Source organism: Elephantulus edwardii, unplaced genomic scaffold (assembly GCF_000299155.1).
Source record: "Elephantulus edwardii isolate Elephantulus edwardi_28Jun2011 unplaced genomic scaffold, EleEdw1.0 scaffold00003, whole genome shotgun sequence".
Taxonomy (NCBI): domain Eukaryota; kingdom Metazoa; phylum Chordata; class Mammalia; order Macroscelidea; family Macroscelididae; genus Elephantulus; species Elephantulus edwardii.
In genome coordinates this window covers 17,164,985-17,192,231 of record NW_006399753.1, presented here as the reverse complement: position 1 = coordinate 17,192,231, position 27,247 = coordinate 17,164,985, and the positions used below count along the sequence as shown (strand labels likewise).

Genomic DNA, 27,247 nt, shown 5'->3' with positions numbered 1-27,247 from the left:
TTGATTTCCTGGCTGCTGGTACCAAGAGTGTCGATTGTCGAACCAAGCAAATGAAAATCGTTAACAATCTCATTCTTTTCACCAACCGTAATGACACTAAGAACAGGAAATTTAATTATGGCACTTTTTCACCTCACAACCAGAAATTTCAGGATCAAATCCAGTGTTCAGTCAAAGCAGCTGCATAAACCGTTATGGTTCATGGGTTTGTTTCCATCTCCCAACCCTTAACCTGATTTTTCTAATCTTATTTGACAGTAACAATATTATTTTTCATAGTAAGTCTCTGCTTAGATTGTCTACCTCCTTTCTCAGAAACAAATAAAACATAGAGATGAGTTATTCTTTAATGGAAAGAACACTAACAATGTGCTGTTATTCAGCCCTGTTGTCCCATTGTCACTGTGAACATCACCATGTGACGGGGTGTTATTATTAAGGATGCTGTGATGAAAATGACAGTCTTTTCCCTCTAGGAAGTCATAGCCTAGCTAGGAAGGTTAGAATTATTTGGCAGGAACTATTGACAATGACAAACTCCAGTCCTTAAACCACTGTCATTGAGTAGATATCATTTTTATGGAAATGGACTATGTCATCTTTCTCCAGGAATAGCAGGTGGATTTGAACCACCAACCTTTTGATTAGCAGCCCAGTGTTTAACTTTGCGCCATCAGGGTTTTTCATAATGACAGGTAATTTATTATTCTAAAGCTTGTTTCTTGGCTGAGTGGAAACTATGTTGTTGTTATTAGTTGCCCATTGAGTCAAGTATGGCTCATAGCAATCCTGTCAACAGCAGGTCTGAACCTTGTCCTGTCCTGTATTATCCTCATAATCACAATCACACCCAAACCCATTGCTACAGTCACTGCGTCAATCCACCTGGCTGAAGGTCTTCCTCTGTTTCACTGTCCCTCTACCTTCAAAAGATATTTATAGCTGTTTCTCCTCATTTTGATTGACTTCCAATCTGGCCTCTACCTCTAATACTCTATCTATCCAGGCTCCTCTATTTTTTCCACAGGATTTTCAGGGGACTGCTATTTCAGAAGTGAATGGCCAATCCTGCTTCCTAGCCTATCTAAATCTGAGAGTTCTACTAAGACTTGTCCACCATGAGAGACCCCTCTGGCATTTAGCACACAGGTAGCATAGCTTTAAGTGTCACAGGACCCACATGGTACTTTAGTGCAGCAAACTGACAGACAATTGCTGTACTAATTCAAGCAATGGTAAACAAGCAAGAATACAGATACCCAAGCTACAAAGTTAGTTGAATAATAGTTAGCAGAGGGTAAAATGCCCTTGGCCACAGAGACTGGAAAAGACTGTCCCCTTATTCTTCATCCATTCATCAAGAACCGACCTCACACCTTTCATGTGTACAATACTCTCGAGACAAATCACAGGGACACAGCCAGGCTCCTTCCCAGAAGGCAGTGTGAAGGATGACGGCTTGGGCTGGAACTCAAGGGCAGGAAGGATTTACACATATAGAGTGCAGGAGGCTCACATGCCTGGGGGGAGATGAACCAATGGCTGTTACATCAACCAATGCTTCTCTGTGACTTTTTTGGGGGGGTTTGCTCTCCCACACTAAGGTTTCATTAACTAAATTGCTTAAGTTAAAGGTCTTTGTAATTCAAGAAACATTTTAAAGAGTTTTCATACCAGATCTTTCCCGTTTGTTTCACCCACTCCTCCCTCCACGCATCCAATTGTGTGACCCTATGATTAACCATCCCATCCTCACCCCTCTGCTGTCACCCTTGTCCCCACTGGATCCTCATACCTGTTCTACAATGATGGTCTTACACAATATCTGTCCTTAAGAGACTGAGTTAGTTCATTTAGCATGATGCTCTCTGGTCCCTCCCAAGTCAGATAGTAATTTATAAAATCATTGCTCCTGTGTGCTGCATAGTATTCCATCGTGTGAATGTACCATAATTTATCTATTCCACTGTGGTTAGACATTTGGGCTGTTTCCATGTTCTTGTGGATTTTATAAATAAACCAGAATAATACTAATACTACTAATAATAAAAGTTTTTTATAAAAATAAAAAGAACTCACACTACTTAAAAAGTTACATTTTTAAAAAGATCAAATCTCCTCCCCTCTGTAATTTATCTGCAGGTGACTTCCTTTTCCTACACATTCACATACATACTTATGAAAATTAGCTGAGATGCAGATAAGAAAATTGAGACATGTCAGAGATAACTGCTATGAAGAGACTCAAAACAGAGTGGTGTGACAGAGAGTGAAGTGGGGCTACTTGGGGTTATTTCTCCCCTGATAACTGATATTCAGGTTGTTTATCATTTTTAACCATTAAGTAATGCTTCATGAACCTCCTTGAAAATATTCCTTTATGTGCTTATGCCAATCTTTCCCTAAGAAAGAGTCCTAGAAATGGACTCGGCTTTAGTTTGAAATGATCATTTCTCAGCCTTAGTCTTTGCAGAGCTGGTCTATCTTTTTATCCCATTCTTCAACAGCATCCTAACTCAGCCTTTCCCTCGAAAGTATTTGTTTTCCATGAGTGGTGTAAGGTCCAGCTAATCTGGCAACAAGCTTCACCCTCAGAGGAAGCCCATCACTCAACTGGCCAGTGTTAATTGCAAGGCTCACAGGGTCATAGATTCAGGCACCATTATTTCCAGAAGGGTCTTCCAGGTCCACCCTGTGATTTTATAGATTAAAAACAGGAGTAGGACAAATCTAGTGGGAGCTAGAGTGAGAACTCAGAGATATCTCCTGCCTCGTGGTCTAGCATGTGCCTAATTACCCTGTGTGAGTTGCTTTCCACTGGGGAGGCAACACCAGTGTAGGTTTGATTTGGGCAAAGCTGACAACTTTACACAGTAAACTCAAAAAGCAACAGCAGCGACTCTTGATCTTGTCTGCACACTGGAATCATCAAGGGAGCTCTCACATCCCATTGCCCTGGACCAATTAAATGAGACTACTGGGGACCAGACTCGAGCATCAACATTTTTGAAAGCTCCTCGTGTGCAGTTCACACTGATTAACCAACATGGACTAAAGGGAGGGTCTCTTTCTCCCCTCCCACAGGCATTTAATCTCAGCCCAGCTGATCCAGACGGAAAATCAGATCCCTACATTGTGATCAAGCTCGGCAAAACAGAAATAAAAGACCGGGACAAGTACATTCCCAAACAACTGAACCCTGTATTTGGAAGGTCAGTGGTCATCTGAGCTACATCGTGATGTTCGTTTGGTATTTGTGGCTGCCTTGCTTCTGGGGCTTATAAAGCAGGCTGGTGTGTACGTGTGTGACTGTGTGGGTGAATGGTGTCTGGAGGCTCAACACTGACCTCTTGCCATAACAACTGAACCAGCCTTTCTGGAGGAAACCAAATCCTCTCCCATGGCCCCTTGTCTGCTTCGTGTCCATAGCCTTCCAGTGATGTTAGCCTTGACTTTACACTAAAGACGCACGTTGAAAAGTCATCACTTGCAGCCTCTTGCTTTTGAGCAAGGTTGAGATTGTCTTCTTACAAAGAAGTTGACTGAGGCACAGAGAAGTTAAGAAAGTTAGCCAAGATCACACAGTGATTGTGTGTAGGACAAAGGGGGTGTTTTTGTGCAGGAGAAAGATCAGAAGTTGTCTTTTGTCTCCTGCCAAAGGGATTTTGTTTAGTTGGTTGGTTTTTATGTTTGTTTGTTTGTTTGTTTGCTACATATATTTTTATTGTGTATAATACATCCCTTACAGTCCCGGTGGCATAGACTACAGGGAGCTGTGCTGGTAACTCAAAGACGATGCTTCTCTTATGGTCAGGATCTGCCAGCAGCCGCATGAGAGGAAGATGGGCAACGTCCTTCTGTTCTGTTTATAGCCTCGGGAAACCAGTGGCAGGTCAACTATGAGTTCTGACTCAACAGCAATGAGAATGAGTTGCGCAAATAAATCCCGTTGCATGTGAATTTCCTATGAGCACTATGCAGGTTATATCCATACGCCGTTATTTATGTGGGTGCAGCATATGTCAAAAATACGATAGTCCTACATTATTAAAAAAAGAGTTAAATCACACGTAGCAAAATAATGCTGACAATCATCTAAAAACAGCTACAACTGAACACATAGACAAAGAATGGCCAGAAGTTTAGGCTGGATTTAGAAGAGGTCGTGGTACCAAGGATAGCCTTACTGATGTCAGGTGGATACTGGCTTAAAGCAGAGAATACCAGAAGAATGTCTATCTGTATTTTATTGACTATTCAAAGACATTTGACTGTGTGGATCATAACAAACTATGGCTAACATTGAGAAGAGTGGGAATTCCAGGATACTTAATTATGCTTATACAAAATCTATACTTTGGACAAAAAGCTGTTGCCTGAGCAGTTATTGTTGTTATGTGCTGTTGAGTCACCGGCAACTCATAGTGACCCTATATACAGCGACTCTGAAGCCTGCCCTGTCTAAGCCAGTCTCACTGACTGAGCAGAGCAAAGATTTAAAATTAGCATGGTTAAAATTGAGAAAAGTATATCAGGGCTGTATCCTTTCTCTATCCTTTCTCTATCCTTAACCAGTCTCTAGGCTGAATAGATCATTTCAAAAGTGGCATCAGGTTTACAGGAAGACTCAACAATCTGCATTAGGCAGATGATACAACCTTGCTTGCAGAAAATGAGGAGAAATTGAAGTACTTGCTTCAGGAGATAAAAGACTACAGCGTTCAATCAAGACACCAAAAATCTTCACCTCTGGACTGATGAGCAACATCATGATAGACGGAGATAAAAGTGAAGGTGACAACAGTTTCATCTTATTGGATCCACAATCAACACCCTTGGGACGAGAAGTCAGGAGGTCAAAAGACATACAGCATTGGGTCAGTCTGCTGTCAGGGACATCTCCAAAGTCCTGAAGAGCAATGATGTTACTTTAAAGACTAAAGTGCTCTTGATTCAATCAGTAGTCCTTCCAGTCACCTGCATCTGAGAGCTGGACAATTAAAAAAAATGACAGAAGAGTGATGCCTTTGAACTGTAGTGTTGGAGAAGAGTACTTGATATCCCATGAACTGCTAAAAAGAATAAACAGGTATGTCTTGGATAAAGTTCAGCCCAAGGGCTCCTTGGAAGCAAAGCTGGCAAAGCTTTACCTCACGTGTTTTGGGCATGTTGTTAAAATGTCCTTTGCCAATGAATGCATGCTATTCTTTAGGAAATGGCATTGTGCTTGGAAAGATAGAGGGTTAGTGAAAGAAAGGAACACCTTCAATGAACTAGATACAGTGACTGTGGCAATGGGTTTAAATGTGTCCAGGACGATAAGGATGGTACAAGATAGGGCAGGGTTCAGATCTGTTGTTCATAGTCGCTATGGGTACTCAACTTGATGGCACCTAACAACCTTACCATCACCTCATTTGGGGTGACTTTTGAATTGCAAAAAAGTTGAACTGCATTTCTGAAGTATATTTTGTCTTCTTGAACTGAACCTGTAAATTGATGGCGTCCATATATGCTCAGGTGGGCTAGGCATTCTCCAGGGTGTGACTTTGCCTTCTAACATATTCCTATGCTCTTCTTGGCTCTGAAAAGGTCCATTCATTGCCCTGGCTGCCATCAAGTTTAGAGTCAAGCAGATCCAGGTTTTGCTTTGTCGTGGCCATTTATGTGCTGTGTGACTTTGTGGAGATGGCTTAACCCCTCTAATCCTAGGTTCTCTCTCATGATAAAGCAGCACCTGTGAAAACTGACGCTCAGAATCTTTAGATTAACCGTGTAAACACCTCCATGAAGGCACCAACTTTACTGCCCTCGCCTCTATACTCACTGTAGCATTACATACACCTTAAGTGCATTTGTATGTTTTTTTTTATTTTCTGACTAACAAGAAGCTCCATACCCTCTATTTAAACTCATCTCCACATTGGCAGTCTCTACACCAGCTGACATTTGATCAGCACCAGCCTCTTACATTTTATTGCTCTTGAGGAAATGAGGCAATAAATGGTCTTGCCTGTTCAGATTAATGAGAGTGATGAAAATGATGGTGGCGTGTAATGTACCCCGCATCTCATCACCCAGCGATGACCTTTATCATCACCTGCCATTTCTGTAACAAGCACTTTGTTTCGTCAAGTGCTTATTTATTTCCCCACAGAGATATAACCCCAGCTGGTTTATTGCCCCCATTTTATAACTGTGGAAAATAAGAGGGTGACAGAATATTCCCTCCTGCTTCTGTGAGTGCAGGACTCTTTCCAGAAGCTTCCATCTGTGGACATTTGGTTAGATGTGTATTTACAGGCACCAACCTCTCATGGCCTTGGTCTCCACCCTGCTTTACTTTTTTTCACTTCTTCTGAAGTGCCTGGATGTCTTTCTGTGTTTAATGTCTATCTCTCCTTTCCTCCAAGAAGCCCCGGTAGTGTAGCGCATTAGGAACTCAACTGACAACAGAAAGGTTAGCAGTTCTAATCTACCAGCTACTCCATGGGAGAGAGACAGAGTGGGCTCCTTCTGGGAAGATTTACAGCCTTGGAAACTCATACTCACTTCTGTCAAATCGATCCCAACTCACCGCGATGCTCCACTGGGTTTCTGAGGCTGTTCGTCTTCACTGGAGGGGGCGGCCCAACTTTCTGTTTTGCATGTGAGGTGGATTTGAGCCACCAGAGATAAGAAGCTTTGGGTTAATGGCACAACCAGCTACAGATTAAGACACCAGAACTTTCAATGGAGGGTGGTGAGTAGCTCCCTCGAGGTTCCAGTCTTTTAGAACATGCAAGCCAGTACCCAAAAAAGTGTTATTGTTGTGCTTTTTATGTGCCATCAAGTTGCTTGCAACTCATAGTGACCCTATGTACAACAGCCCTAAACCCTGCTCTGTCCTGTGCCAATTGCAACGTCTCCAACACACCCACCCTAATTACCCCAGTCACTGAATCAATCCACCTCATACTCCCTCTCTTGCACTGTTCCTCTACCCTCCCAAGCATGATGTCCTTCTCCAAGGACCCGTCCTTCCTTACAACATGCCCAAAGTATGTCAGACGAAGCCTCAGGATCCTTGCCTTCAAGGAGCAGCCTGGTTTAACCCTCTCCAGGACGAACCTGTTTGTTTTCCCAGCAGTCCATGGTGTATTCAATACTCTTCTCCAATATCACAGCTCAAAGGCATCAATTCTCCTTCTATCATCCCTAGTCATTGTAAAAAAAGTAGGCAAATTAAAAAAATGGCTTGTGTCTGAATGCTATCATGATGAGACACATGGTCGTTTAAATGTGTGTAATTGGGGGACTTGACTTGGCAGGGGTCAGAGGTCAAAGATCAGAGGTTCCATCTACAGGAACACCTTAGAAGCAGTGTTGGTTCAGTTCCAGACCACTGCAATAGAGCATACACAGCAATGAGAAGAGTCGAATGGATATTTGGGTTTCTCACTGCAAAGAAAAGTAATGTTTCCACTGCACCTTCGCAATGGAAAAGCACTCTGGAGCCATAGTCCATCGTGTGTCGTGCTGCTGACCAAGGGCCGAGTGTCTCCGGTGGTTTGAATCCACCAGCTGCTTTGGGGAAGAAAGAAGGCAACTTCTCCCATTGGGGTCCGCAGCCTCAGAAACCCAGCGGAGGGTCAGCTGCGAGTCAGAAGCAATTCCACAGCAGTGAGCTTGGGTCGACATATGAATCTATCAAGAGCATTATGAAAAAGTGAAATATTGTGAAAATTGCCAAAACGTGACACAAGGACAAGCTTTTGGAAAAATGGCCACAGCAGATTTGCTTGACACAGTTTCCTTCAAGCTGTAAAAAGAGTAAAAATCTGTGAAGCACAGTAAATCAAAACACAGTAATATAAAAGACGCCTCTATTCAGAGCAGGGAGAGCTCCTATCTGTGGTCAAGTCTCAGCTGAAGTGTCATCTCTCAAATTGTCCTTACTCCTTGCCCCAGGCAGGTGGCAGGTGGCATCATCACACCTTGTGTGTGGCAGGTGGCATCATCACACCTTGTGTGAGAGCCTGCAGGTTCTTTCTCAGCCAGTTTCTAATCTGCCTTCCCCACTGGCAGGAAATTTTGTTCATACCTACTACTGTTGTTGTTAGGTACTGTCAAGTCAGAATTAACTCATAACTGCCCCTCCAGCAGGCTTTCAGAGGCAGTAAATCACTCAGAAGGAGACTGCTTATTCTCCTTGAATGGAGATTTTCTCCATTCTCCTGTGGAGCAACAGGTGGATTTGAACCATGTACCTTTGGGTTGGCAGTGCAGTTCCTTACTGCTAGGCTACCAGAGCTCCATGCCTGGTACTGGTGCCTGTATAGTAAGTGTGTGAATGAATGAGTTAATGAAGGAATGAAGGCAGGGAGCAGGATACCACTTTCTGAAGCTTGGAGGTGCTTGCTGCTTTCCTCCTACTCAGTTCTTATCCCTTTCACAATTCTTTCTCCTTTCTCAAACTGCCTTTGCATCTAGGGACCACATCTCATGCGCACACAGGCGTAGAAGCTCAATTTGCCCCTCGTGTTGCCAAGTCCAATCACAGCGGGCTGCTTTGGGTACCGTTTAAATGGCAGATCGAATCCAACTTCTGGAAAGGGTCATCTGAGAGCATATGGTTTGATGGGTGGACCAGCAACTCAAGTTCCCTGCACGCTTGCTTGGGGCAGTTCAGTGCTTGATGAGTCCTGGCTGGGCAGTAGCCTTACTGGGCAGACAGAGCTCAGGGATTAGAGGCTGGAGGCTTTCTTGTGAATTCCTTCCAGAATATCAATTACAATTTGGAATCAAACTACAGGGTTGCCTGTAGAGAAGGCAATCCTGTGCCTCTGGCCTCCCCACGGCCTTATCTCATCCATAGAGCTGCTCAATCAGTTATAATCACCAGCTGTCAAGCAAGGCTCTACTCTGGTCACCCTCTAGAGGGTTAATTGGTTCCATACAGGGTGGTGATTCTATACCTGTCACACTAGAGACTGTCAGGACAAAAAGAATCAGATCATGTGGGCAGGCTGCAGCTCAGACAGGCTGGGCCAGAATGAGCCACATCCCCCTCCTACTCACCTCCCCACTGTCCCCGGCTCCCAGCCCAGCCCACCTCACCCACTCCCAGAGCTCCCAGAACCGCAGGACCACAGGGGAAACACTGAGGCGTTCTTGCTTTTGTTTTCAGACAGGCATTTCCCTCAAAGCCTGGCTTTCACTCAAAATTGAATTCTCAGGTACATCTGCTCAAATGTTAGAACTCATTCTCTAAGTCACAAGAAATCCACTGCTGCCCATGGGACAAGCCTGCACTGTGTGGCCTTGTGGAGAGAGCACTGAACTTGGGGTGGGGTACTTGAACTGGGGTTCAGCATGATTTATGCTCCTGGCCATCTCGGGACGTTGCTGTCCTCATCAGTTAAGGTGAAAGGATGCGACATGCTGATTTCCCAAGCCCTAGTTGTTGTTGTGTGCCTTCAAGTCAGAACTGACCCACAGCTGATCCTCCAGTGGGTTTTCAGAGACAGTAAATCCCAAGGGAGGAGAGTGCCCATCTTTCTCCCACGGAGCAGCTCATGGATTTGAACTGTGTGCCTTTGGGATTGCAGCCCAGTTTCTTACCACTAGGCCACCAGAGTTCCCTGAAGAGCTCTTGAGTTCTAGCAAACATGTATTAAATGTCTGCTTTGGGCATTTGTGGTGCAGGTAGCAACGCTGCAGAGGTGAAAGGCAGGTCCCAGCTCTCGAGGGGCCGAGGGGATTGTAGAGACAGCACTTGGTCTGCAAGGCTCTGCTGTTATGATTTCTCATCTTCAGTAGAGTTTGCACTTAAAACAACCCCTGCTGGCACGTCCCTGATGAAACAATAGGGGAGAAAAGGAAAAGCAATTTATTGGCCACCAGTTCAATGCCTGGCAGCAAAATGTGAGCATTATATAAACAGCACTGTATTTAAGCACCATCCTGACTTATAAAGAAGACATATTTATCTCCATTTATTCATAAGGAGGTCGGAGGAATTAAATAACCGTCCCAAAGTTATGAAACCAGGAAATTGGAGATTTGCAACAAGGTTTGGAAATCTGCCCATGCAAGGCTAAAACCCAACGCGTATAAATGAAAATTCAAAGCAAACGAAATGCACCCTGTGCTGAATAAGCTGCTGTGTCCTGGTTGCTGTTCCCAGCACAGCCCCCCAGAGCTCCCTGCAAATCATGCACCCCATCCGGGGTCCTATGAATGGTACTGTTGATAGTGCTATGGAGTCTAGTATGACTTGGGGTGACCTGTGATTGATGGATCTGAACTCTGTCCGATTGACCCTGTATCAACCTCATCTTTGATATACTTGTGCTGAATGTTACAGGCTCCCCCTAAGAGTGAAATGAAGGCTTCCCTGGGTTCCCAAACATGTTTGACTCTTAAAGTCTCTGCTTGGGTCACAGGTCATTTGAGATCCAGGCTACATTCCCGAAGGACTCTCTGCTCTCCGTCCTGATCTATGACCATGACATGATCGGGACAGATGACCTCATTGGTGAGACCAAGATCGACCTCGAAAACCGCTTCTACAGCAAACACCGAGCCATCTGCGGCTTGCAGAGCCAGTATGAGATGTAAGTTCTCTGTCCTGGGGCACCGAGCTAGGGATCCAGGCCTCAGGGCTCTGGACTCTGTGTCCCAGTTGTCTGAGTTCTATGAAGACCAGGCAAGACACAGCTTTCATAACCCAGACAGACTCCACATCAGCAGGGCTATTTATTTGAGGAAGCTTTGCTAGTACACTTCATTGTAAGCTAATAATTTTCAAATGAACAGTTCATTTTTTAAAGTAAGCTAATAATTTTTAATCCAGCAGCTCATTTCTTAATGAAAGAGGGAGTTGGAGGGATTTAGAAATTCACTACCAGGAAGGCATCCAAACATTCTGCCTGCGACAGCAGTCTGTAGGACTTTTGGTTGCAGGTAAGGAAAGGAAGACAGAAGCAGAGAAATCGAAAAGAACAACAAAAGAGTGACTGTCCTTCCAGGGACCAAAGAAAAACCGACAGCAAGGGATTTTGCTACTTAGAAGTCCTGTGTTGCGAGCCGACTGTACACAGACTAGTCATTCAGTCTGTATGACGAATACTAACTCATCTACCATTCAGGGGAGAAATGAAAATAGGATAGAGCGAATAGGTTAGTCCCAACTGTTCAGCACAGCAAGTGAAATCTGGTGGAAAGCACACATCTTGCAAGGCAGTTTTCTTTTTTAAAAAAAATCTTTTTATTTGTGATTTGAGTTGCCATTTACAGAGAAAACTGATTTTTCATCCGACAGTTAATATGCAGTTTGGTTCATGACAATTGGCATCATGCAACAGCACTCTTCCTGCTTCCTCCCTGTGTTTACCATTGCCCTTCATCCTCTTTCCTGTCCCTTCCTGCTTCGGAGAAGTCTCATATGGCTGCTTGTTCTGATGAGGGTGTGCCTGGGAAGGCCTTCCGAGGAGGAGCTTAGAATGAGTCTTCTCCAGCTCAACAGGCAGCCCTCACCATATCCGTCCTCCTGCCTTTCAGAGAAGGCTACAACGCCTGGAGGGACACATCCAAGCCCACCGAAATCCTCACCAAGCTCTGCAAAGACAACAAGCTGGACGGACCCTACTTCAGCCCAGGGAAAATACAGATAGGAAGCCAGATCTTTTCTGGAAAAACGTCCTTCGTTCAAGAGGAGACTGGTAACTCCCCACAAAGCATCCTGCTGATGCTATTCTTGCTTTGACAATCTGGCTTCAAGTTATATCTGTAGCTAACAATTAGTGGGTCATCTAATTTTTAAAACACTGTGAAAAAAGAAGGCGGATAGTGAAAACCACTCAGAATCATAAATATTAGAGATAACCAGGCTGAAATGTTTCCTGAAATGTGTCTCTCTTCTCTCTCTTTCTCTGCTCTCTCCCTCTCCTTCTCTTCCTCTCTCTCTCTCTGTGTATGTGTGATACCACATTTCTACAGAATTATAGCTGCATCATAAAAGCTATTTTGTACCCCACTTTTTGCTGTTTCCAGTGGATTTTCTTTTATCCTTTCAGAAGATCAGTGGCAATATTCTGGTTTCTGTAACTTAATTAACTGGCACCCTATTTTTAGATATTTACATTATATCCATTTTTGTACTGATAATTAATGCTACTATGTAAGGAAGGACCAGTCCTTGGAGAGAGACATCATGTTTGCGATAGTGGAAGGACAGTGCAAGAGAGGAAGACCCTTGATGAGACAGATCAATTCAGTGATTGGGGTAATGGGAGTAGGTGTGTCGGAGACAGTGAGGTTGGCACAGGATAGAGCAGGGTTTAAGACTCTTGTACAGAGGGTCTCTAGGAATCAGTCGCAAGTGACTCAACGGCACATCACAACAACAACTTGTATTCCTTTATTCATACTTTTGCACATTTCTGGTATTTATGTAGTATAGATTGTAAAAGTAGAATCTTTATGTCAGAGGCAGACAACAGGTTTAAAATGAATCTGGTATTGTAGTTATCATAGTGTAGCATCAAGTCAGAACTGACTCATAGCTGCTTTTCCAGCACGTTTTCAGAAGCTGTAAATTGCACAGGAGGAGACTGCTCATCCTTCCACCATGGAGCAACTAGTGGATTTGAACTGTGTACCTTCGACTTGTTAGCACAGCTCCTTACCACTAGGTCACCAGAGATTTCTTGAACCTTGTTCACTATGGATAGAACTGGACACAACCTAAATTACTCGCACAAATGTGACACCTGCTTAATTCACTCTGACACCAAGACACAGCTTTTTTTATTTTATTTTATTTTTCTTGTTTTTCATTTAAGCATCTTGGGACACGTCAGGAACAAGCCATATAGACTTTTTATGACAAGTCACACATAGTTGCCATAAATTTAGGTTGAGAAAAAAGTCTCTATCTTCAGTGATAAAGAACAATTTTGTAACATCCTCTGATCAGATGTTTAAAATTCCCTGCGTATGGTGCTGTGTTTAAAATGCAAGAAGCCCAATGAAGTACAGTGTAGATGGTGCTTTGACACAGCTGTTTCAGTCTCATCGCTCTGATATTGGGGAAGCTCTGTGGCCTAGTAAATGTGCGTGGTTCAAATCTACCAGCTGCTCCACTGGAGAAGGTGGGCAATCTCCTCCCTTGAGATTTACAGCCTCTGAAAACCTGCTGAAGGGCCAGCTATGAGTCTGTTCCAACTTGATGGCACATAACAACAACTCTGATATCAAGATTCTTTATTTTCTTGACATATTGACCTCAAGAATCATTTGAAGGCCCTTGTATGCAGAGTTACTGATACTTAGATGGTATGTTAATGACACTTTCATAAATTTCTATTGAAGAAAAGTATTGAAGTCTTTTATTGTAATTGGAATGAAAGTTTGCACACCTTTGAGACGGCAGCACAGCTCCTTACCGCTAAGCCACCAGAGCTTTCCCAAGAGTAGACGTTGATAGGGAGGAGTCCTAAGCTGTAGTGAGAAGAGACCAGAGACCGCCCCCCCCAAAAAAAGGCAGTATAAACATACAGTGTGCCTGGTTCCCACCTTGCTCAGGGCCACTTGGGGTCCCCAGCCCCTCTTGGGCTTTGGCACTAGGAAAACCAGTTTAGATCTCCAGGACGCAGACACTATTCAACACTTTGGAGAGAAGCTTGTGTCTTGTAGACTCTGGGGAATCTGATTTAGGGGTCCACTAGTTGTCCCCCTCACTTTCCTCTCTTTGCACTTGCTATTCCTTGCCTCTTCTCCCCTCCCTGCTCCACCTCTGTCCATCCTTGTCCTCTCTCTCTGTGGCTACTTCATCCCTCCCCTGACCCTTCAGTGTATCTAATTCAACCTTTAAAGGAGTTGGTGCAATGTGTTGAGCGCCCAGGACTGTCTACCTGCAGGACCCACACCTGACAGGACTCACACCTGACAGGACCTTTACCTGATAGGACCTTTACCCGACAGGACCCTCACCAAACAAGACTCTCACCTGACAGGACCTTTACCTGACAGGATCTACACCTGACAGGACCCTCAACTGACAAGACGCTCACCTAATAAGTCTTCCTTTCTCTCCTCTCTGTGCAGAAGAGGCCGTGGAGTCCTATGAGCACCTGGCCCTGAGAGTTCTACACTCATGGGAGGATATTCCAGAGGTCGGGTGTAGACTGGTTCCTGAGCACATCGAAACTCGGCCACTGTACCACAAGGACAAGCCGGGAATGGAGCAGGTAGTGAGCAGAGTAGTCTGGCCCATGGAGATGTGTTGAAGTCCAGGGAATGTGACTTTTCTCCTAACAGTTAATCTGGTAGACTAATACCAGAGTAATACCTCTCAACCAGGAGTGAGTCTCCCCCCACAGGACCTTTGGCAAATTCTAGAGACGGTTTTGGCTGTCACAGTTGGGATGGTGTGCTCCTGGCATTGAGTGGAAAAAAAGGTCAAGCGATGCTAAAAACCCTACAGTTCACAGGCCAGCCCCCCACCCCCTAACAAAGAACAATCCAGCCAGGCTTGTCAATGATGCCTAGTGAGAAAATCCGTGTGGGAGTGAGTGTTGAACACAGCGCACCCATTTTAGAATTTATCAAAGTGGAGTAACCTTAACTTTGAGAAAGTTGAAACCCCGTATGACGTGGCCAAGGCCTTGTCTAGAAACGATCAATAACCGCACAGCCTGTAGCATCTGTAGAGAAGCAATCGAAGGTGACTTACCTTGAAGAGCTGCAAAGAAAAAGCTGTGTGTGGGAAAAATGACAAGAGAGCTAGATTAGGTGTCGGAAGCAAAGAGAAGATAAACTTGATTAAGGACTTTTTGTGTCCCAGATCCTTGGCATAAATGATCTCTCTTACTAAGGATGACCATATAATTATTTATCTAAACTGGGACCATTTAGAGAATGAAAGAAAGCACTCCTAATAATTACACTGGCACAAGGATCACATCCCAGTATTTTCCTAGGCAAATAAATATGTGTATAGGTCATTTTATCCATATTCTTTAATACAGTCTTGTTGTTAAGTGCTGTCGAGTCATAGGTGACTCATAGCGACCCTATGAACAAAAGACCTGAACACTTGTATAACTTCCATCTTTTCTCCTAGTTCATGGGGTTTCCAGAGGCAAGCTATTTCAGAAGTGGATGCCACTCCTGCTTCCAAGCTTATTTTAATCGAGGAGCTCCACCAAACACTGTCCGCCATGGGTAACCATTATATTTGACACATTAAAACAAAAAACCAAAAAACAAAACCCCAAAATGCCGAAACATTCCACAGTGACCCTCCACCAAAACAAGAGAGCCCATCGCACAGAGTCCAGTCGCTCGACCCAGTTTCCAAAATGGAGACAAGACCTTGGCCTTAAATCCAAGTGTCCTCCTGGAGGTCTAATTGACTCTAAACATGAGGCTTAATAAAGAAAACAATCTACACAGACAGGACGATAGTTATAGAATAAAGTTTAAGTCTTTTGTTTATGGGGTTAGTAATAGATGACACTTAACAATAACAACAACGACAGTCTTAGTGTGAAATTATTATGATAACCATTTTTAAGATGAAAGAATCGAGATTCAGAACATGGAAGTGACTTGACACAGCTGATAAGTGGTAAGATTGGATGGAAACCAAGCAATTGTGGTTCCTATCTCTTACCCTGGCCACAAACGCAAGCAAAGTCCCAGCTCTGGACTCACTGTGTAGTGTAAGCCAAGCCCACAGGCTCTGTGAGGAAGAGGCAGGCAGGCCAGGTGTGTGATCACAGCATTCCTGGGTGCGGTGTTGGGTGCCCTCAAGGCAGTTCCTGTTCGCGACAGGGTGGAGCCACCCCACCAGGTTTCCTGAGCTGCAGTCTGTACGGACACAGATCCCCATGTCTGTTCCTCACAACTGCTGGGTGCAGCTTAACTGCTTGAACCCCGAGGGCATCTTAGTGTGGGGTGCAGACAGATGTGTGTGGGAGCACCATGATTGGGTGAATTGTCATCAGGTGTAGACATGTTTGCTAGCACCCTGAAGGTCACTGTCAGATATGTGAAATCTTTTGGTTACTGAGATCTTTCATTTTGCTGGAAGATGTGACTTTTAAAATGAGGATGAGAGTTATTTTATCATTAGAAAACTCTTCATTCCACTTCTCCCTGGAACTAGAATCCTCCACTGAGTTGGTTGCTCTCTATGAAAATGATAAACCCTTGCCCGCATTGTGTCTTCCTGTGGAAAGCCTCCCTCTATAAGCACAGCCTTTTCCGTCACCCAGATTCTTCATATTGTGAAGGAAGCACTGCCTCCTTCATGTAAAAGCTTCCCTGACCTCCTAACCCATGTGGCTCACTCACTTCCTTGTTGGGAAGGCTAGTCAGTCCACTGCACAGAAAAGCATAGATTCGTTTCTCTTCACAGGAGCTCAATAATTTGAGCAGAGTAAGTTCTGATGTTTGGAATTCAAAGCAATACGTGGGAAGCTCTCTTATCATTAATCACAGACCTTCAAACACCTTCATTGGCTAACCTGGGCCTCATGATCTTTATATGAAAACCAGAAACATGGATCTGGTTACTCTTAAAGGAGATAGTGGATGTTAAGCAATGTTGGAAGCAATAGCATGCAATATCATTGTTTTGCAACAGCATTGTATGTAATCTTTGGGAATTTTTAGGAAGAGCAGGCTCAACAGACAAGGATTAAAGCCAGATTCTGCTAAATGTTGGTTTGCATAATCATGGACAAGAGTCCTCCTGGGGAATTCCTCTGCCATGTAGGAATAACAACATCTACTCGGTGACAGACTGCAGGAGCTAATGAGATCATGTGTGTTGAGTGTGTAGTATTGTATCTATCACAGTAGGTGCCTTCTAAAGGGCCCCTCCCCCACTTCCTCCTACTCTACATTTACGCTTTGATTGATTCCTAATAAAATGTTAAGACCTATCTCTGTTCATAGACTACATATTTCTAAATCTACCAAGCTCTGCCTAAGACCTACTTAAAGGAAAGATGGATTATAAATGCTGAATTGTCAATGCCCTTGGTCCCTCAATCACCTTCTGCCAAAGCTGAATGGCGTTTTTCTTTTCTTAACAAGGGACGCCTGCAGATGTGGGTGGACATGTTTCCCAAGGACATGCCTCAGCTTGGACCTCCTGTTGACATTTCACCAAGGAAACCCAAAGGGTAAGTCAGTCAAACCCTTACATTAGAGGAAGAGACCATGGTGGTGCACTAAAGACCACAGCCTTTGATCTGGTTTGTGATCTGTCACAGTAATTGTTAAGGCCTTGATAAGAACACTGTAATTCTACCTGCCTGGTAGGGAGTGGATGGTGATAGTGCTGCTGGTGGTAGTTACCGAAGTGGTTCTTCAGTTCTTCAGTTCAAAGAGTTCTGAGCTTCTAGTGAAATCATCTGAAAAATGTCTAGTTAATGGAAAAAGACTTGTTCAGAGTAATTGGTGTCCCTGATGATTCTGAAGTCTCCAGCTGAAATGTTTGGTTCTGATGGAGAAAAGACCCAGAGTGCTGATATTTCTAAAGTTGGCACATTTGAGGAAGTTAAGGCAATGTCTTAAGTTGAAAGAACTGAAAAACAAATTCAAGCCTCCACTTGCAATACTGAGAGATACCCTGTCAGGAAGCATCAAGGGAATATGGAAGACATGCACAGAATCACTATTTCAAAAAGAACTAGTTGACATTGAACAATTTAAGGAAGTACCATATGAAGATGATGGTCTGGCCTCTAAGCTGCCCAGCTTTCAGCTAGCCAGTCACCTTAACCCCTTCTCTGAGCGGCCTGCTGGAACGAATGTCGTGCGATTTTTGCATCTTCGATTACCTGGGAAGATGAGAGGGTCTGAGAATGGCCTCTAAGCTGCCCAGCTTTCAGCTAGCCGGTCGCCTTAACTTGTGCCAAGAAATCTGGAGAACAACCACTTGGCCAACTGACTGGAAGAGATTGATATTTGTTCCTATCCCAAAGAAAGGTGACCCAACAGAATGTGTAAACTACAGAACAATCTCACTGATTTCACATGCAAGCAAGATTTTACTGAAGATTATCCAAAAACGACTGGAACAGCACATCAACAGAGAACTACCAGAAGTCCAGGCTGGGTTTAGAAGGGGTCGTGGTACTAGAGATATTGTAGCTGATGCTAGATGGATCTTGGCTGAAAGCAGGGAATACCAGAGGAATGTCTATCTGTCTTTCATTGACTATGCAAAGGCATTTGACTGTGTAGATCATAACAAACTGTGGCTGACTCTGAGAAGAATGGGAATCCCAGAACACTTGATCATTCTAATGCGAAACTTATACTTGGACCAGGAGGCAGTCGTCAGAACAGAGCAAGGGAACACTGCATGGTTCAAAATTGGGAAGGGCGTACGCCAGGGATGCATCCTATCTCCATACCTTTTCAACCTATATGCAGAACAGATTATCCGGGAGGCTGGGCTCTATGAGGAGAAATGTGGGGTCAGGATTGGTGGTCGATTGATCAACAATCTGCGTTATGCGGATGACACAACCCTGCTTGCTGAAACTGAAGAGGACCTGAAGCGCCTGCTGCAGAGTGTCAAGGACTGCAGCCTACAATATGGATTGAGGCTCAATGTCAAGAAGACAAAGATTCTCACCACTGGACCAATTGGCAGCATCAGGATGGATGGTGAAGAGATTGAGATTGTACACAGCTTTAGTTTGCTTGGCTCCATAGTGAACAGTCTTGGCACCAGCAGCCAGGAAATTAAAAGGTGCATTGCCATGGGAAAGTCTGCTGTTAGGGACCTCTCCAAAGTGCTGAAGAGCAATGGTGTCTCTCTGGAGACTAAGGTGTGTCTGATACAGGCCATGGTCTTCGCAATCATCTTTTATGCATCAGAGAGTTGGACAATGACCAAGGAGGATAGAAGGAGAATTGATGCCTTTGAGCTGTGGTGCTGGAGAAGAGTATTGAGAATACCATGGACTGCTAGGAAAACAAACAGATTTGTCCTGGAAAGGGTTAAACCGGGTGGCTCCTTGGAGGCAAGGATTCTGAGGTTCCATCTAACATACTTTGGACATGTTGTGAGAAGAGACCGGTCTTTGGAGAGGGACATCATGCTTGGGAGGGTGGAGGGACGGCACAGGATAGGAAGACCCTCTATGAGGTGGATTGATTCAGTGACTGAGATAATTGGGATGGGAGTGTCAGAGACAGTGCGATTGGCACAGGACAGAGTGGAGTTTAGGGCTGTTGTACATGGGGTCGCTATGAGTCGCAGGTGACTCGACGGCACATAACAACAACAACAACACCATATGAAGAAGGAGACATTGTGTCAGAGTGCTTAGTGTGTTATGCTGCTCTCCCGTGGCTCAGTAGTTTAAATCCAACCATCAGCTACTCCCTGGGAGAAACGCGGGCAGTCTCCTCCTGTAAAGATTTGCACCTTCAGACACCTGATGGAGGGTGACCATGAGCCACAACTGAAACAATGCACGGGGTTTGAATTTGGTTTGGTTTTACGTCAGTACCTATGCCAATGACAGTCCTGTGTAAATACCAGTTCATTTGACGTTCAAGGACTTCAGTCTAATACTGCCTCTCTTTACCCCAGGTATGAATTGAGGGTGACCATCTGGAACACTGAGGATGTCATTCTAGAAGATGAGAATATCTTCACGGGACAAAAATCAAGTGATATTTATGTTAAAGGGTAAACCCAACAACTTCATCCCCCTGTCCTTTCCCACCTCACCTCTTGACTCTCTGGCCAAATCGATTCTTCACACAAGCTACTTTACCCCCTAGGAGACCATCTTTTTCATTTTATTAGATAAAGTCACTTTCTTATTTAAAATATTTATCTTACTGGTCAGTTTTCTGAAAATTATTATGTCATGATTTTTTTTCCTCTGTAGCAAGTTTTACTGTTTCTTCTAATTAACCATTGGCTATCTAAACTTTGTAATATCATTCAAAAGGCATCCAACATTTAAAAACAAAAAGGAGTTAAGAGATAGTATTGCTAATAAAACTATTCAACCTTTACAATGTAATTAAGTTTTATAATGCTAAAGGAAAAGCTAAAATTTAGTTCTACTGGCTAAAATGACACCAATCTAAGCCAGGAATTAAGTGTTGTGTTTCACTCCCTTCCTCTGAGGCTCAGGCACACAACACATTTATAGACTCTCTTTTAACCCCTTCTAGGTGAGAGAGAGGGGAAGGGGCAGAAAATAAAAATCAAAAGTTATTTAAACTTGTACCCTGAATTAAAACTCATCTCAGAAGTGGAAAACTTGAGTGTCTGCAAACTAAAAGCATTCTTTCTTCAGAATCAACATCACCAGCATGTTTGGCAGTCAAAGCATGTCCAGTGGCTCAAATTCTCATTTCTTGGGCTAAAAACAGCAGAGTGAGTTAAATACAAATAAAGGAGAAGTGATATAAGTAGCATAAATAGACTGTTAAAAAGCAGAATGAATAGCCTCTAAAATTGCTACCTCTTCACTAATCCCAGAAAGATTTGTTTGTCCCGTAGAGACATTTAGCCAGGAGTTACCCTCTGGTAGGACTGCTGAGAGTTTGGGCCTGGACTTTAAGAGCTCTAGGTACTAAGTGTGTTGAGAGCTTGCTATTCACTCAGGCCTTTTTTTGCACTCTCTGTCTCTTCTCTTCCCACTCCAATCTGGCGTCTGTTCAGCATTGAGTCTAAATTGGCCAAATTTTACAGACCTTCAGTCACTCTCAATGCCATGGTGGTCTTGCTTCCTTTATAGGATCCTTTATAATGAGAGCTCTGGGCTTGGGTGACAGCTCCTCAGATCCCACTTTCACTGCAGAGAGAGATGGACACAAAGCAATTGTGTTCTTAGAGGCACTAGGATATATGTTTCTTATATTTCCAGAATATTTTTTTCTTTACTGCAAGAAGGGAACTTCAGATCTACTCAAGAACGATCATTGAGACTTCTCCAACCTGGGCTGGAATGAGAATCTCACATCTGGACCACACTTTTTGATTTCTTATATTCCTTTTACACATTCAAGTGAAACTTCCATCTGAACCTAAGGACATAATCATTTTCAAACCATAAGCTGTGACAATATTGAAACTGCTTAAATCAATCTTGGTAATGCTGATGATGCCTGAGTAATGTAGTCTGAGGATTTAATTTTCTCTTATCTTTTCAGGTGGATAAAGGGCTTGGAAGATGACAAGCAGGAGACAGATGTGCATTACAACTCGCTGACTGGAGAGGGGAACTTCAACTGGCGCTTCCTGTTCCCATTCCAGTATCTCCCGGCAGAGAAGCAAATGGTCATCACCAAGAGGGAAAACATCTTTTCCCTGGAGAAGATGGAGTGTAAGACTCCGGCCGTGCTGGTGCTCCAGGTCTGGGATTTTGAGAGGCTGTCCTCAGATGACTTCCTGGGTAAGCCAGTGGCTCCATCAGCAACCACGAATAGCCTGATGGCACAGGATTTTAAGGCATTGGTCACACATTGGTGTTCTAATGTAGTTACAGGGATAATGATGTCTGTGTTATTCATGAAAGCAAAAAATTGGAAACGACCTAAATGATCTTTATCAGGGGGTTGGCTAAATAAGTAACGGTGCATCAATAGGATTGTAGTGATATATTGTCAAGTTGGAACTGACTTGGCTGTTGCCTTTTCAGAGGCAGTAAATAGCACAGGAGGAGATTGCCTTTCTTTCTCCCTCAGAACATCTAGTGGATGCTATTCTTGTCCCTTTAGGTTGGCAGTGCAGCTCCTTATATCAGGCCACCAGAAACAGGTAAAAGAAAGATCATCTACACTGATGCATACTAGAGTGGTCAATTTTGTAGATAAAAGATTATGCAGAATCTCCCCCTCCCTTTTTTTAAACTTATTTACATTTTCTGCAATTAATGAATTCCATTTTTATGGTAGGAAGAATTCCTAAAGAGAGTTATGTAACTCTCTCCTGGTGTACATCTTACTCTACCTCTGTTGACTAAATAAAAAACCATTTCTTTTTTTTTTAATTATAAAAACATGTATCCAATAGAGTAAAGGTTGGGAACAGAAGAGTGAGATGGAGCAGGAATGAAATCACAGGGCTGCACAATTTGGTGGGTGGAGAAAGTGGGTGAAGGAAATGAGAAAGATCCAGCAGGGACCTGAAAAGACAGGGTAATGATGAATGATGAGCATGGTCCAGTGGTGATACACACACACACACACACACACACACACACACACACACACACAGAGAGAGATAAATTGTCTTTTTCATTTGTGGGTTTCTCATTTGGGAATGGGGTACAGACTCTCTGGCTGCTTCATGCTGAACAGGGTCATTGAGATGAAGGGGAAAGGGAGGCCACTTCAACACTTTTCTGGCGTTCCTGAGTTGAAGCTGCATGCCTTCTTGTTCAGTTAGAAGATATTTTCCTAATGTTTTCTGCCTTCTGGACTTCATGACACAACCTTGTTTGTGGAAACTGAAGAGGACCTAAAGCTTTTGCTGTGGAGGGTCAAGGACTCCAGCTTTCAACATGGATTACATCTCAACATCAAGAAGACAGACATTCTTACCACTAGGCCAATAGGCAATATCACAATAGATAGATGGAGAAAAAAATTGAAGTTGCCAACAATTTCATCCTGCTTGGATCTGCAAACAACCTCCTTACTACGAGTAGTCAAGAGATCATAAGATATGTTGCATTGGGAAAATCCTCTGTCAAGGACCTCCCCAAATTTCTAGGGAGCAATGATGTTACCTTAAAGACTAAGGTGCACATAATTCAAGTCACGGTCTTTTCAGTTGCTTATTATGCAGTTGAAAGTTGAACAATGAAGAAGAACAACAGAAGGAGAGTTGATGCCTCTGAGTTGTAGTGTTGGAGAAGAGTGCTGACTATCTCACGGACTGCTGAAAGAACAAACTAGTCTATATCGGAGGAAGTGCAATTAGGGTGCTCCTTGGAGGCAAGGACGGCAAAGCTTTATCGCAAACTTGGGTTAGGGTGAAGTTAGGAAGACTCAATCCTTAAGAAAGGTCATCATGTTTGGAAAGGTGAGAGAAACAGAAGACGACCCTCAGGGAGGTAGACTGACACAGTGACTGTATCAATGAGCTCAAGTTTATCAGAGATGCTGAGGATGGTGAGGGTGGGGCAAGGTTCAGATCAGCTGTTCAGAGTCACTGTCATTGTCAACTTAATGGCAGACAACAACACACTCTTCACTTATCACATGGTTAGATCTAATGACCAGGTTGTTGTATAAAAGTAAGCACTGTGTGAAATGGAGGATAACCACATTCAATCACAAAATTGAGGATAACTATACCATTACATAATTTTGAAGTTACATCATTATATAATTATGAAATGACCTCATAAGATAACCATCAAACCACCAAGAATTATGGCCCAGCCTAGCTGACATATAACCTGAACCATCACACCCCGCATTACTCTTGCTCCAGGCCTCGGCATTCCTTAATGCTGCTTGTACTTTGTTAATGCACAAAATAGTTGGACAATAGATTTTTTTTACCATTGTTATGCATCAGAGAGTTGGACAATGACTAAGGATGATAGAAGGAGAATTGATGACTTTGAGCTGTGGTGCTGGAGAAGAGTATTGACTATACCATGGACTGCTAGGGGAACAAACAGCTTTGTCCTAGAGAAGGTGAAACCAGACTGCTCATTGGAGGCAAGGATTCTGAGGCTTTGTTTGACATACTTTGGACATGTTGCAAGACGGGACCAGTCCTTGGAGAGGGACATCATGCTTGAGAGGATGGAGGAACAGTGTAGGAGAGTAAGATCCTTTATGAGGTGGATTGGTTTAGTAGTGACTGGGGTAATCAGGGTAGGTGTGTCAGAAGGCAGTGCGATTGGCACAGGACAGAGCAGGGTTTGGGCTGTTGTACATAGGGTTGCAATGAGTCACAAGTGACTCGATGGCACATAACAACAACATGTGAAATGTTAAATATGAAGATAGGTGGTAAGAGAGTACTTTGAAGGGCCCCAATGTGTCTCAAGCACATGTGTACTCATGGCTGCACATGGTGCTGATTGGATGATGGGTGAGTGAATGGGGAAGGTGATTCCACCCCCCAGTTCCTCCATAGCTGTCACTGCTTCTCTTCCAGGCACCCTGGAGATGAACCTCAACAGTTTCCCTCGGGCAGCCAAGTCTGCCAAAGACTGCGAACTCAGCAAGTTTGAAAACGCGGGTGAGGAAAGCAAGATCTCCATATTCCAACAGAAGCGGGTGCGGGGCTGGTGGCCTTTTGCTAAAAGCAAGGAGCTCACGGTGAGTTGCAGGCTGGAGGGGTGGGCGGGGACAGTCCCAGACCACCCTGCTCTCTGTCTAAATGTCAGGTTCATGAGTGTCAAGTCTAGAGCCTCCAAAGGACAAAAAGCCCTTGAAGGCATAGTTGCTGCTGAGACGCAATCTTTTAAATCTCTTTATAAATGCATTAAGCTTCCATTTTTCTGCATATTTAATGTAACAGCTCTGTCTGCTGAGGAGGTTATATGGCTTAAACTTAAGCCCCTGGCAATCATTTCTTCAACATTTTCTTGAAATTTTCCATAAAGTACTGATTGATGTATAATTTTGACATCACTATCTCATCCCTTCACTCTCAAACACAAGCCACCATTTGAAAATTAACCCATCTTTTAAGATTTTAAGTAAAGACTTTTTAATAGATGAGGGCACTGACACACTTGAGTTTTTTTTTTTTAACCTTTACCTTGTCCTAGGTGGTGCAAATAGTTAATGTGGGTGGCTCCTAACCTAAAGATTACAAGTTTGAGTCCACCTCATGGCTATTAAAGTGGAGCACACTCATAGTTGACCCTCCAGCCGTTTATGAAGCCGTAAATCATAGAGGAGGATACTGTCCATTTCCTTCCCAAGAAGCCGCTTGCTGGTGGAGTCAAGCTGCCTTTGAGTTGTCAGTACAATCCCTATGAACTAGGGCCCTAGAGCTATTCTTAGGAAGCTCTGCTGCTAAGCAAAAAATTAGCAGTTCAAATCCAGCAATCACTCCAAGGGGGACAGATGCACCGTCTCTTCGCATAAAGACTTACATTCTTGGAACCCAGTGGAGGGTCCCTATGAATCAGACTGCATTCCATGGCTTGGCTCTGGGTTTTGGTGCCTGGAGTAAAAGGCCTGGCAAAGCCGCTTCTAAATACCAGCCATCCGCAGAGCGTGTTCTGCTCTGACCCAGGTGGGGCTGCCATGCGTTGGAATCAGCTCTTACGGTAACTGATCTTTTTTTTTTTCCTTTCTTTTTATATGTGACCTCAGAAGTCTGAGAGCGAGGCCCTGAGAATGGGGACAGAGGACAGGTAGCTTTTGGAGGCTGGAGGATCACAGCACTCAGCTAAGGTTTCTAGGCCTGTGAGGAAGGGAGGAAGGGCCCCTGGGTGGTGACAGTCTGTGCTCCTAGACCATACGTGCTCCGGGTCAGAGTCTGCCTGCTGGGTAATTTCCACAGTCGTGTCTGTGCTGGGGGCGCTCCACACTGGGCACGGGCGGGTTGTTAGTGTGGCTGAGATGCACTTATCTAACAGTTTTGTAATAGTTGGGCCTGAAGCAGAGATTAATGTGGGAAATTTACTTTCTAGTTTGATTGACTCGCCACAGTGTCTCTGCCCTTGGGCTCTCAAGAGTCCATTAACATCTCCATTGGCGCCCACCCCACGCAGAGCCGCCTGGGACAGTTGGCCTCTTGCATTCCTATCACGGAACAGGACACTTCTTCAGGAGCACAGAGCACTCACTCCCTTTGAATAATGCCTGAACGCACACAGGGCTTCTCTGCATCCACAAATGCATGTTTGGAGTAAATGCTTCTGATTTTTACCCCGAGCTTCCTCTGAAATGTGATGGTCCGAACAACCCAGAGCAGGAGGTTAATGGTGAGCTCAGGAGGGTAGGGGTTCCAGACCAGCTTTGTTACTGACCGGCTCAGGGATCTTGAGCAACGTAGTTTACCTCCCAGAGCTCTGGAGTCTCTGGGATACTTAGATGAGGTTGAATCCATATTCTAAGTGGATGGCCAGAGCATTACAAGTAATGGAAGCCTCTGCCATGCCCTACCACACTCCCTGGCGGATCTCCTTTCTCTGAGCCTCAGTCTCCATGTCTGTGAAATGGGTAGGTTGGACTTGAAACCTCCAACGTACTATTTCTCAGCACAGATAGCCTCTAATTCCAGGTCCACTTGGGCCTTACTCCCGCCCCGGCTGCTTTGAAGCCAGCAGTTGGAACTTCACTGATCTCTCTCATTCCAGTCACCAGCAGACAAGGGATTTGTTTACAGCACTGCCACCTGTGGGCTTGTATAGAATGCTTCTCCTTTGTACATTGAACAGTGTCATTTACATTTGGATCACAGCACTCCTTGGAGGAAGGCGGTTCCCTCACAGAGCATGAGAAACAGCGCCATGGGAGAGGAACATTTAAAGGAGGAGAGTTTGTATCCAATATGCTTTTGTTGGGAAAACTCATAACTCCACATGTTTTACGTTCCCTATCTCAATTAATCATGATCTTAAGGACAAGTCTTCAGGAATATCACTCCTTTGGAAGATGAATCCAGAAGAGTCTTCTACACAATAGTCTTACAAGGGGAGAGTCTGCCAGGTCAATCCCAGGGACATCAACAGCAGGAACTGCAAGGACAGTGTCCGTGCCTTCCTGTTCTGTGTGAAAAGCAGTTGTCAGCATCTGCTGACTTACACACTAGGCGGTGAGGACTCATCAATGACTAAGACAAATTCCCAGTACCTAAAAGACCACAGCTTAGTGAGGAGGCTGGAAGACAGGCAGATAGTTTAAACAATGCATGGGAAACTCAGGTTCTCTAGTAGCAGGAGAAAGGCATTTTCCTATGATGATTGTACTTAAAGTGCATGATTTGCATGTATAGGGATTTGCAAGACAAGAGGTTGTAGAAAAGAAGGAAAACTACAATATGCATATTAATTAAAGAAAGTGGTTGCTAATGTTTCCATTATCTCCACTATTTTTCTATGCATGGATTTTGATTGTTACATAATAATAATTTCATTTTTTAAAATGTTGTCTTCATTTCATTCAGGGTTATAATTAACATTTTTCTACATTATGACTAGTAATTCTTCATATCGCAAACAGAATACCAGAATTAAATCATTGTCTTTATCCATATTTAGTTTTAAAATATTTACGTATATAGAAA

The 27,247-nt window shown here is 43.9% G+C and overlaps 1 protein-coding gene across 1 annotated transcript in view; it reads left to right on the top strand.

The window, feature by feature from the left end:
- FER1L6 (fer-1-like 6 (C. elegans)) overlaps nucleotides 1-27,247 on the top strand; it is a 134,441-nt gene that overhangs the window by 96,623 nt on the left and 10,571 nt on the right. The window contains exons 31-38 of the mRNA XM_006879308.1: nucleotides 3,085-3,212; nucleotides 10,428-10,598; nucleotides 11,545-11,705; nucleotides 14,092-14,234; nucleotides 17,092-17,180; nucleotides 19,610-19,708; nucleotides 21,190-21,431; nucleotides 24,158-24,321. Of these exons, the coding sequence (XP_006879370.1) occupies nucleotides 3,085-3,212; nucleotides 10,428-10,598; nucleotides 11,545-11,705; nucleotides 14,092-14,234; nucleotides 17,092-17,180; nucleotides 19,610-19,708; nucleotides 21,190-21,431; nucleotides 24,158-24,321 (1,197 nt within the window). The remainder of the gene's footprint in view (nucleotides 1-3,084; nucleotides 3,213-10,427; nucleotides 10,599-11,544; nucleotides 11,706-14,091; nucleotides 14,235-17,091; nucleotides 17,181-19,609; nucleotides 19,709-21,189; nucleotides 21,432-24,157; nucleotides 24,322-27,247) is intronic.